The 12063-nt window shown below is 49.9% G+C and overlaps 1 protein-coding gene across 3 annotated transcripts in view; it reads left to right on the top strand.

Annotated features, from left to right (window-relative positions):
• Window positions 1–12063, top strand: part of LOC130106812 (low-density lipoprotein receptor-related protein 1-like) — a 187923-nt gene that overhangs the window by 161624 nt on the left and 14236 nt on the right. For all 3 annotated transcript variants that reach the window (XM_056273068.1, XM_056273069.1, XM_056273070.1), the window contains 17 exons: window positions 960–1082; window positions 1190–1315; window positions 1471–1587; window positions 2266–2372; window positions 3560–3692; window positions 3970–4092; window positions 4820–4942; window positions 6407–6547; window positions 6644–6781; window positions 6907–7026; window positions 8949–9214; window positions 9400–9581; window positions 9916–10022; window positions 10115–10234; window positions 10345–10521; window positions 11292–11432; window positions 11614–11787. In XM_056273068.1, coding sequence (XP_056129043.1) covers window positions 960–1082; window positions 1190–1315; window positions 1471–1587; window positions 2266–2372; window positions 3560–3692; window positions 3970–4092; window positions 4820–4942; window positions 6407–6547; window positions 6644–6781; window positions 6907–7026; window positions 8949–9214; window positions 9400–9581; window positions 9916–10022; window positions 10115–10234; window positions 10345–10521; window positions 11292–11432; window positions 11614–11787 — 2418 coding nt within the window. The remainder of the gene's footprint in view (window positions 1–959; window positions 1083–1189; window positions 1316–1470; window positions 1588–2265; window positions 2373–3559; window positions 3693–3969; window positions 4093–4819; window positions 4943–6406; window positions 6548–6643; window positions 6782–6906; window positions 7027–8948; window positions 9215–9399; window positions 9582–9915; window positions 10023–10114; window positions 10235–10344; window positions 10522–11291; window positions 11433–11613; window positions 11788–12063) is intronic.

Raw genomic sequence — 12063 nt, forward strand, 5'->3', positions numbered from 1 at the left:
ACTAAACACTCAGGCCCACCCAAGTTCTTGAATGGGCTAGGCCCACCTGATTTTCTCTGTGCCCACACAGAGAAAATCACACTGTGATTTCTGCCTACGCCACAGACACCAGCTGTTGCAAAGACAACTATAGTGTAACTAAAAGCTGCAGCTCAAATGACAACCACAGAAGAAGAGGAGCTATGGTCACACATGAGGGAACGAAAAATTGCTATACTTGTGTGCTGTAAAGCAATCCTTATATTTCCTGGGAGGCTTCATGCCTTGTGGCAAACAAAAAACCTTTTTTTTGGAGGGGGATTTTTCCCCCCTCTTTCTCCCTAATTTTATCTGGCAAATTACCCCACTCTTCTGAGCCATCCCGGTTGCTGCTCCACCCCCTCTGCTGATCCGGGGAGGGCAGCAGACTACCACATGCCCCCTCCGATACATGTGGAGTCACCAGCCGCTTCTTTTCACTTGGCAGTGAGGAGTTTTGCCAGGGGGATGTAACGCATGGGAGGATCATGCTTTTCCCCCCAGCTGCCCCTCCCCCCCAATAGGTGACCCGACCGACCGACCAGAGGAGGCGCTAGTGCAGTGACCAGGACACACACCCACATCTGGCTTCCCACCCGCAGACACGGCCAATTGTGCCTGTAGGGATGCCTGACCAAGCCGGAGGTAACACGGGGATTCGAACTGGTGATCCCTGTGTCGGTAGGCAACGGAATAGACCGCCACGCCACCCGGACGCCCACATGGCAAATAAAATTAATAGCGAAAACAAGGCTTCTGGGGAACTGATCTGAGTGGTGATTGTGTCAGTCTCCCATAGCCATCACACTATGCCAACAAAATTAATTAAGTGATGTATTAAATTACTTGATGCCACTTTAACCAACAGAAATTGTCCAGATATGCTGTATAAAGTGTATTTCACATGCTGAATGGTGGCGTGATCTCTCTACCTTATGCAGCGGAAGTAACGTGCGCTCCCAACCAGTTCCAGTGTGCCATCACCAAACGCTGTATCCCGCGGGTGTGGGTGTGCGACAGAGACAATGACTGTGTCGACGGATCTGATGAGCCCGCCAACTGCAGTAAGTGTTTCTCACATTTGTACACATTTCAACACCGAAGCATTCTTTCTCCCCTCTCCAAAATGTCAATCTTTTTTCATCCTTTTCTGATTTCTCTCCCTCTGCAGCCCAGATGACCTGTGGCGTGGACGAGTTCCGCTGCAAGGACTCCGGCCGCTGCATCCCAGCTCGCTGGAAGTGCGACGGTGAGGACGACTGTGGAGATTCTTCAGATGAACCAAAGGAGGAGTGCGGTAAGAAGGCAGTGAAACGAGAAAAGCTTTAGGAAAGTGAGGAAGGGTCAGATGGAAGGAGGTCTGGAATGAGAGGAGGAAAGACTATGCAGAAAGTCAGAGTGCTGGCTCAGTTTTCGGGCAGCGCCTCCTCACTGTGTCCGTTTGGTCTCCAGATGAACGGACGTGCGAGCCCTACCAGTTCCGCTGCAAGAACAACCGCTGTGTGCCTGGCCGCTGGCAGTGTGACTATGACAACGACTGCGGGGACAATTCAGATGAAGACAAGTGCGGTAGGTCCGACAACTGCCGTCCCTCACAGATCCCTCGTCCTCTCAACACGCTGGCTGGTGTCACATGTTATGGTCCAGATGAAAAAGCTGTTCACGATCACCAGGTTTTAGCAGTGAATCATCTCTCGTGTGTGTGTGTGTGTGTGTGTGTGTGTGTGTGTGTGTGTGTGTGTGTGTGTGTGTGTGTGTTAGGCATGTTGTACAGTGTGGACTCAGATGCATGCATGGTTGAGATTTTGATTTTTTTTTTTCTACTACTGCATTGGATGACATTGTACTGTGTCCGTTTGCACATCTCACATCTCATATCTGTTTTGCATTTCACACTGGCCCGTTGGCGTGACCCAGAGGTAGGTGTCTCCACTGTTCCAACTCATCCATTCACAACTCCAGAAAACCCAGTTGTTCTCAGTGTACCCCCGGCTGGTCTCCACGCTCACAGTCTGAACCCCCTGTCTGTCGTTGTGATCTTGCCTACCCTGCTTATTGTCCCACTGCGTCCCTCTCCTGTCTCTCTGCTTCATGTCAGTCCCGTGAGATGAGCCTTTCTGTCCCTGTATGACCAGCTCTTTGTAGGACCTTCCTGTTGCCTTTTTCCCAGAATTCTCTCCTCTCTTCTCTGTTTTGTCCTAAACTGTCCCCTCTGTCCCATCTTACTCGTCTGTCCTCTGTCCTCAGTGCCCCGTCAGTGCTCGGAGAGTGAGTTTGCCTGTACAAATGGCCGCTGCATCGCCGGGCGCTGGAAGTGTGACGGGGATCATGACTGTGCAGACGGCTCAGATGAGGTGAGACTTGGGAAACCCCCCGAGCCCACAGGAAACTGATGGTAGCTGTGGTGGTTTGTAGTTGTAAACATGTTTCATGTAATGGATACCAAACATGTCATGATTCCAGCTTCATAAATGATTTACTCTGATTCGTGTCATGATAAAATGAATCCTTGAGGGGTTTTTGTGGCTTCTGGTCAGGTCAGACTAAGTAAATGGGTTTTTTTTTTTATCTGCATACAAAAGAATCTGTGCTGTGTGACAGTAGACAGTTCTGTTTCATGTCAAGACAGTTGTGGCTCGTGGCTTCTTGGCTTCTAACATCGTGACTTCTTATATTTTTTCATTTGTGTTTAACAAAAAAGTCAAAGTAATTGATTTCAGTTTCAGGGCTTGAATATAACATACACATGAGATAAACACTAGTCTTTAAATGCGTAACATTTGTCACTTCCTGTGCGCCAGTAAAAATTGTGTGGAAGAGCGTGGGATGTGCTCAGCAGTCGACAGACAGGCAGATCAATGGAAGGAAAAAGTTTTCAGTGGGGCTTGGGGTCGGTGGCACAGTGGTTAGCGCTGTCGCCTCACAGCAAGAAGGTCCTGGGTTTGAGCCCCGGGGTAGTCCAACCTTGGGGGTCATCCCGGGTCGTCCTCTGTGTGGAGTTTGCATGTTCTCCCCGTGTCTGCATGGGTTTCCTCAAGGGGCTCCGGTTTCCTCCCACAGTCCAAAGACATGTAGGTCAGGTCAACCACCGTACTAAATTGTCCCTAGGTGTGCATGTGTGTGTGTGCGTGTGCGTGCCGGCCCTGTGATGGCCTGGCGGCCTGTCCAGGGTGTCTCCCCCGCCTGCCGCCCAATGACTGCTGGGATAGGCTCCAGCGTCCTTGTGACCCTGAGTAGGATAAGCGGTTTGAATAATGAACGAATGAGTGAATGAGTGAATGAGTGAATGAATGAATGGGGCTTGGGGTGGCATTTTCAACACTAATGCCAATTAAAAGGTGATATTTTACTAAAAAAACATTCCCTCATGCAGCTTTAACACGTCACTTTGGGTTGTGGGAACAGTTTGTAGACTAGTGATTCATCAGTAAGTCAAAAAAGAGGTCTATAGATTGATCAGTAATGAAAATAGCTGTTACCTGCAGCTGTAGCTGTGACCTGAGGGAGACAGGCGATGCTGATCGGAGATCTCGTTCTCTAGAATGGCTGTGATGTGCGGTGTGACAGCGACCAGTTCCAGTGTAAGAACGGCCACTGCATCCCCATCCGCTGGCGCTGTGACGCTGATGCTGACTGTATGGACGGCAGCGACGAGGAGAAGTGTGACAGCGGGGGTGAGAGACACCAGCGTGTGCATTCTTGCCTGCCTTCACCTGCTTTACCAGATACAGGATGCCCAAGACCTGGGTGCAAAACAAAAAAAGATGAATAAATTCAGCTCCTCTTGTAGAGTAGACCTAGAATATTAGAATAGAATATCAGAATAGAATATAACTTAATATATATATATCTTTTTTTTCTTGAATAACCTCTGCCAAGAACGCTTAAGTGCTTTATGCAAAATACTGAATTTCTTCTACTCTGCATCATTCTGGTCCCTCTCAAAACTAGTTGGTAGACACTGCCCCCTGGATGAGTACCAGTGTAACAACACCCTATGTAAGCCTCTGGGCTGGAAGTGCGATGGTGAGGACGACTGTGGGGACAACTCTGATGAAAACCCAGAAGTATGCCGTGAGTATGGCTCTCTGTTGCCATGGCAACATGGCTCCTTATAAACATATTAGCAGTGGTTAGAGTGTACATCATCACATCAGTCAGAGGACCAGAGTTGAGGCCCCCTATGTAAGCATGTGTCTCCCCTGCTGAAATATTGTTGAGCAAGTCATTAACAGCTCCTCCCCAGATAGCGTCCGGATGTGGGCCACTTCAGGCCATGATGCGGCACTGATGGCCTTCTTCTGGCCCTGACAAAGTGGATGTGAGCCTGAAGTGGCCCACATGTATAATAGCAAATATGGCCCAAATATGCCAAATCAAATGTGGGCCTTTTTTGGCAAAGATGCGGTGCTCTTGGCAACAAGTAATCTGGATGTGACCCTGAAGTGGCCCGTGTGGTAAATGGTGTATATGGCCCAAATATCACAAAACAAATATGGGCCACCTTTGGCAAATATGTAGCACATGTGGCATTGCTATGGCTTGGTTCTGGCCCAGATCTGGTAAACAGGAGCGGACCGCCCAAGTGGCATCATTCCATGCAGTATGTGGGCCGGATGAAAGTGTCGGTGTGGGACGGGTCCAGGCCACAGCAATTTTGCCGTCTGGGTCAGGTGCATGGCCCTGTAGCTGATTACCTGCTGAAAAAAAGAGAACCCCTAAACATTTGCATTACCCTTTCGTACCCTCTGCATTTCTTCTTTCCCTGTTTCTGTATACATCTGTCTGCTTTGTCCCTCAGTAAGGTTCCAGTGCCCGCCAACAAGGCAGTTCCGCTGTTATAATGACCGCGTGTGCCTGCCGATTTCCAAGCGCTGTGACAGCGTCAACGACTGTGGTGACAACAGTGATGAACTGAACTGCGGTGAGTTTGTGAAATTTGATATCTCAGTAGTCTCAGGTTCAGAACGGCACAGTCTTAGTCAGTAGCCATACCAGCATGCACCCTGGTTTTGCGGAATGACAGAAGCTAAGCAGGTGTGGCTTGGCTAGTACTTCATGGGAGACCTCCTGGGGAAAACAGTTGCTGCTGGAAGTGGTGTTGGTGGGCCAGTAGGGGGCAGCCTTCCCTCTGGTCCTAATGGGTTATTCTCATATTATGTCACATCACGTGACGCCATGTTGGCGGACAACGGCTCCAATCCGTAGGATACCATGTTGCTCTCACTGCACGATGCTAAACGTGTTCTAAACAGAGACAGAATGTGTTTCAAGCTTTCATTCATACAGAACAGCTGTCGAGGGTCGGTATTTTACCATGGTTAATTTCAGCATGGTGCCGCAGTGGTTAGTGCGGTCACCTCACAGCAAGAAGGTCCTGAGTTCGAGCCCCAGGGTAGTCCAACTTTGGGGGTCGTCCTCTGTGTGGAGTTTGCATGTTCTCCCCTTGTCTGCGTGAGTTTCCTCCGAGGGCTCCGGTTTCCTTCCATAGTCCAAAGACATGTAGGTCAGGTGAATCGGCTGTACTACATTGTCTCTAGGTATGAATGTGTGTGTATGTCAGCCCTGTGATGGCCTGGCGGCCTGTCCAGGGTGTCTCCCTGCCTGCTGCCCAGTGACTGCTGGGATAGGCTCCAGCATCCCTGCGACCCTGAGAGCAGGATAAGCGGTTTGGATAATGGATGGGTGGATCATTTCTGCGCTGAGAATGAGAACTTCAGTGTAAACAGTGGTTGCTAAGGTCTAGCGGTCCTCCAACATGGCGGAGCTGTTCATTGTCAATGAAAAAGTCACATGATTGAGAATAACCCATAGACAACAAAAATGCCAATGCCCCAGCGCACTGACAGGGACACTGTGCTGTAGGACAGGCCATCCTTCGGGTGAGACATTAAACCGAGGTCCTGACTCACTGTGGTTATTAAAGATCCCATAGCGCTTATCACAAAGAGTAGGGGGTCCCCTGGTGTCCTGGCAACATTCCCAACCTGGCTCTCCATCTGGCCGCCTCACCATCCCCCATGTAATTGGCTCAGTGATTCCTCCCTCTCCACCTCAAACTGATGTGTGGTAAGCGTTCTGGTGGAAAATGGCTGCTGTGCACCACCCAGGTGGTGCTACACATTGGTGGTGGTTGAAGTGAGTTACTCCCTTCACCTTGAGGCGCTTTCGGAGTCAAGCTAAAGCGCTATATAAATGTAATCTAATTATTCTTGTTATTGTTGTTGTTATTATTATTATTGTTATTATTATTAACAGCAAAGCTAGTGTGTCACAAAGTCACTGCAGACTGCTGTGAGAACAGGTTGTTTTGAGTCAGGATGGCCACATGTTCGCCTGACTTACGCATGAGCATTGGTGAGCCCACTAAAACCCCGTGTCCTTTCAGACGTGCCCCCTCCCGCTTTACAGTGTCAGAAGGATGAGCTGAGGTGCTCTAATGGGCGCTGCATCAGCGCCACACTGCGCTGCAATTACTTCAACGACTGCGAGGACTACGGCTCTGATGAAATCGGCTGCAATAAGAAAGGTACCACTGTGTCCACAGTACAAGTTGTTGTGTCAGAAGTGTTCGGTCCTCACACCTTTTCATGTGTTAACATGTGATTGTTTGTGTTTGTCCCAGACACCATGCTGAACGACTGTCATAGTAACAAGACCGTGTGCGGAGATGGGGACGAAGCTCACTGTGTGGTGAATGGCACTGACTCCTTCTGCTCTTGTAAGCCCGGCTTCCAGGCCAAGGGAAACAACAGATGTGAAGGTAGAGCGCCCAGTGCCCGGGCACAAAGTGGGCCGGTGTCAAGCTGTGTTTTGTCTGTGATGTGGTGTGAGAGGTTCAGACTATGTGTAACCCTGTGTCCTCCGGCCCTGGCGGCTGCTTGACAGATAAAAACGAGTGTAAGCAGTTCGGGGTGTGTTCCCACATGTGCAACAACACCAAGGGCTCCTTCAAGTGCAGCTGCCACAAATACTTCACCAGGATCAATGACACCTGCAAGGCTGAGAGTGAGTGCTGCTGCCACGGCTGGTGGCATTACATCTGTACTACACCGTCCCTGCAGGTCACGTGGAGAGAGTGTGTGCTCTGATAGTGTGTGTGCTCTGACAGTGTGTGTGCTCTGATAGTGTCCATGAGTAAGTGTTGTCTTTAACACGACTGTCCACACCAGCTGCAGCAGGTTAGCAGTACAGTAACACGACTGTCCACACCAGCTGCAGCAGGTTAGCAGTACAGTAACACGACTGTCCACACCAGCTGCAGCAGGTTAGCAGTACAGTAACACGACTGTCCACAACAGTTGCAGCAGGTTAGCAGTACAGTAACACAACTGTCCACACCAGTTGCAGCAGGTTAGCAGTACAGTAACACGACTGTCCACAACAGTTGCAGCAGGTTAGCAGTACAGTAACACGAATGTCCACAACAGTTGCAGCAGGTTAGCAGTACAGTAACACGACTGCCCAAAACAGTTGCAGCAGGTTAGCAGTACAGTAACATGACGTCCACACCAGCTGCAGCAGGTTAGCAGTACAGTAACATGACTGTCCACCAGCTGCAGCAGGTTGGCAGTACAGTAACATGACGTCCACACCAGCTGCAGCAGGTTAGCAGTACAGTAACACGACTGTCCACAACAGTTGCAGCAGGTTAGCAGTACAGTAACACGACTGTCCACAACAGTTGCAGCAGGTTAGCAGTACAGTAACATGACGTCTACACCAGCTGCAGCAGGTTAGCAGTACAGTAACATGAGGTCCACACCAGTTACAGCAGGTTAGCAGTACAGTAACATGACTGTCCACACCAGCTGCAGCAGGTTAGCAGTACAGTAACACGACTGTCCACACCAGCTGCAGCAGGTTAGCAGTACAGTAACATGACTCCACACCAGCTGCAGCAGGTTAGCAGTACAGTAACACAACTGTCCACCAGCTGCAGCAGATTAGCAGTACAGTAACATGACTGTCCACCAGCTGCAGCAGGTTAACAGTACAGTAACATGACGTCCACACCAGCTGCAGCAGGTTAGCAGTACAGTAACATGACGTCCACACCAGCTGCAGCAGGTTAGCAGTACAGTAACATGACTGTCCACCAGCTGCAGCAGGTTAGCAGTACAGTAACATGACGTCCACACCAGTTGCAGCAGGTTAGCAGTACAGTAACATGACTGTCCACACCAGCTGCAGCAGGTTAGCAGTACAGTAACACGACTGTCCACCAGCTGCAGCAGGTTAGCAGTACAGTAACATGACTGTCCACCAACTGCAGCAGGTTAGCAGTACAGTAACATGACGTCCACACCAGCTGCAGCAGGTTAGCAGTACAGTAACATGACGTCCACACCAGCTGCAGCAGGTTAGCAGTACAGTAACATGACATCCACACCAGTTGCAGCAGGTTAGCAGTACAGTAACATGACGTCCACACCAGCTGCAGCAGGTTAGCAGTACAGTAACATGACTGTCCACACCAGCTGCAGCAGGTTAGCAGTACAGTAACACGACTGTCCACAACAGCTGCAGCAGGTTAGCAGTACAGTAACACGACTGTCCACCAGCTGCAGCAGGTTAGCAGTACAGTAACATGACTGTCCACACCAGCTGCAGCAGGTTAGCAGTACAGTAACATGACTGTCCACACCAGCTGCAGCAGGTTAGCAGTACAGTAACATGACTGTCCACAACAGTTGCAGCAGGTTAGCAGTACAGTAACACGACTGTCCACACCAGTTGCAGCAGGTTAGCAGTACAGGGACGATTCTGGCTGTTGTTTCTTTAATTCACACACAAACATCTTGTCTCCAAGAAATCTATATAGTAAATAATGTACATGTTTGATCCCGCATGGTGACTTTGCTTGTTGCTTTGGGGAAGTGCTTGTCAGTGCTAAGGACATTGTTGGATCACTGACTGTCTCCTCCCAGGTTTTAGACAGGTGCTGTACATTGCAGACGACAACGAGATTCGCAGCCTGGACCCTAGCATGCCAAACTGGCGCTATGAGCAGACCTTCCAGGGCGACGCCAACGTGCGTATTGATGCCATGGACCTGTATGTCAAGACCAATCGCATATACTGGACCAACTGGCACACGGGGCGCATCTGCTCTTATGAGCTGCCCTCCTCCCCTTCAGCCAGTAACAACCACCGTAACCGGCGCCAGAGTGAATCCCGAGTCACCAACCTGGAGGTGTGTGTGTGTGTGTGTGTGTGTGTGTGTGTGTGTGTGTGTGTGTGTGTTGGTGTACATACTTGTGCATACACAAGATGTGAAAGTTAAAGAAAGAAGGGAAACCATGCTCGTTTCTCTCCACCTGTGGTCCCTGGTCCAAGGTAACTTCTGATTCCATGGGTTTTGTCTGTCTGTACGTTCAGTTCTCTGATCTGAAGATGCCCCGCGGAATCGCCGTGGACTGGGTGGCAGGCAACCTCTACTGGACCGACTCTGGCACAGATGTCATCGAGGTGGCCCAGCTAAATGGAGAACGCCACCGCAAGACTCTCATCTCTGGCATGATTGATGAGCCGTACGCCATCGTGGTTGACCCCCAGAGAGGGTGAGCCAGGGATCTTGGAAAGTTTGGCAGAGTGAGGTTGCGTCTGAGCAACATGACAGTTCACTTCTACAACAAGGGAAAGAATTAAGTGATGAGGTCAGCCCATAGTCCAAAGATATGTAGGTCAGGTGAATCGGCTGTACTAAAACTGTCCCTGGTGTGAATGTGTGGGCCCTGTGATGGACTGGCAGCCTGTCCAGGGTGTCTCCCCGCCTGCCGCCCAATGACTGCTGGGATAGGCTCCAGCATCCTGCGATCCTGAGAGCAGGATAAGCGGCTTGGATAATGGATGGATGGTCAGCCACAATCTAATGCTGTATAATCTGACTTTCAGGAAAATGTACTGGGCAGACTGGGGCAATCACCCCAAGATTGAAACAGCGGCCATGGACGGGACCATGCGAGAGACCCTGGTAGAAGACAACATCCAGTGGCCGACTGGTAAAACATGCATACAGCTCTGCGTAGCACCAAGTGTGCAGTGATGTCAATGAGCATGGCTTATTTTAATGGATGACGCTGTGTGTTTATAGGGCTGTCAGTGGACTACTTCAATGAGCGTCTGTACTGGGCCGATGCCAAACTGTCCATAATCGGCAGTGTGAGGCTGAATGGCAGCGATGCCGTGGTGGCTGTGAGCAGCATTAAGAACAGTTGAGTCATGAACCCTCGAGTTTAAGTGGACAAACGCAGATGCAATTTCAAACATGTGTCCACGTGTGTCTGTGGCAGTGTTAACGTGGTGTTTGTTGTGTCCACACAGAGCTCTATCACCCTTTTAGTATCGACGTCTTTGAGGACTACATCTACGGTGTCACCTACATCAACAGCTATGTCTTTCGGGTGAATAAGTACGGCAGAGGTCCCATGGAGAACCTGACCACGGGAATGAACCATGCCACAGACCTTGTCCTCTACCACCGCTACAAACAGCCCGAGAGTGAGTCTAAGACTGACCAGGACTTGTTTAAATTAAACACAAGACTGTGGGCGCCCGGGTAGTATAGTGGTCTATTCCATTGCCTACCAACACGGGGATCGCTGGTCCGAATCCCCATGTTGCCTCTGGCTTGGTCAGGTGTCCCTACAGACAAAATTGGCCATGTCTGCAGGTGGGAAGCCGGATGTGGGTATGTGTCCTGGCTGCTGCATTAGCGCCTCCTCTGGGCAGTCAAGGTACCTGTTTTGGGGGGGGGGGGCGCTGGGGGGAATAGCATGATCCTCCCACGCACTACGTTCCCCTGGTGAAACTCCTCACTGTCAGGTGAAAAGAAGCAGCTGGTGACTCCACATTTATCGGAGGAGTCATGTGGTCGTCTGCAGCCCTCCCTGGATCGGGGGTGGGGGGGGCAGCAACCAGGACGGCTCGGAAGAGTTGAGTAATTGGCCGGATACAATTGGAGAGAAAAAGGGTAAAATTCAAAAAAAAGTTAAACACAAAAAACAGCAGGGCTTAAAACTTTAGACCAGTGGTGGCTAACCATGTGGCACGGAGAGCCATGTGTACGCAGGTTTTCACTCCAGCCAGACTCCACACCAGCTGGTTTCACCGATTAGCAACCCTTCAGCCCAAGAGGAAGAATGTATCAGTGAAACCAGCTGGTACGGAGTCCGGCTGGAGTGAAAACCTGCATACACATGGCTCTCCATGCCACCCCTGCTGTAGACGCTGATTCTCGAGTCAAATCTCTGTCTGTCTTTCTGTCTCAGTGACAAACCCATGTGACAGGAAGAAGTGTGAGTGGCTGTGTCTGCTCAGCCCCAGTGGACCAGTCTGCACCTGCCCCAACGGACGCACACTGGACAACGGCACCTGTGTGGAGTTGCCTACCCCCACACTGTCTCCTGTCTGTGAGTGAACACACACACACACAGCTTGTGCAGCACTTTGGTTCAACTGTGGTTTTAAATGTGCTATATAAATAAACTTGACTTGACTTGACACACACACACGCACACACACACACACACACACACAGACGTAAGAGTCGGTCGTTTATGGATGTACTGAGGACATGTGTAAAATGTGCAGCACCACCAAGCGGCCCCTGTACCGTCCAGTGTCTGAACGGAGGAAGCTGTTTCCTTAATGCTCGTAAGCAGCCCAAGTGTCGCTGCCAGCCCATTTATGGAGGAGACAGATGTGAGATCGACCAGTGCAGAGACTACTGCCAAAATGGAGGCACATGCACAGCCTCCCCTACCGGTAAGAGATTGATAATACAGGTTGTTTTTATTTTATTTTCCCCATAAGCATCATATATATATAACTTCATTAAGGAAACACTCGGTGGTAGGGAAAGTGCTCAACAATACGGAGCAGAATAATCAAGAGATTCAGGTAAATTCTTTAATAGACAGTACAAGCCTGTTTCATGCCATAAGCAACCATCAGCTATATATATGTATATATGTGTATATATATATATATACACTACCGTTCAAAAGTTTGGGATCACCCAAACAATTTTGTGTTTTCCAT

This window comes from Lampris incognitus, chromosome 2 (assembly GCF_029633865.1).
Source record: "Lampris incognitus isolate fLamInc1 chromosome 2, fLamInc1.hap2, whole genome shotgun sequence".
Classification (NCBI taxonomy): domain Eukaryota; kingdom Metazoa; phylum Chordata; class Actinopteri; order Lampriformes; family Lampridae; genus Lampris; species Lampris incognitus.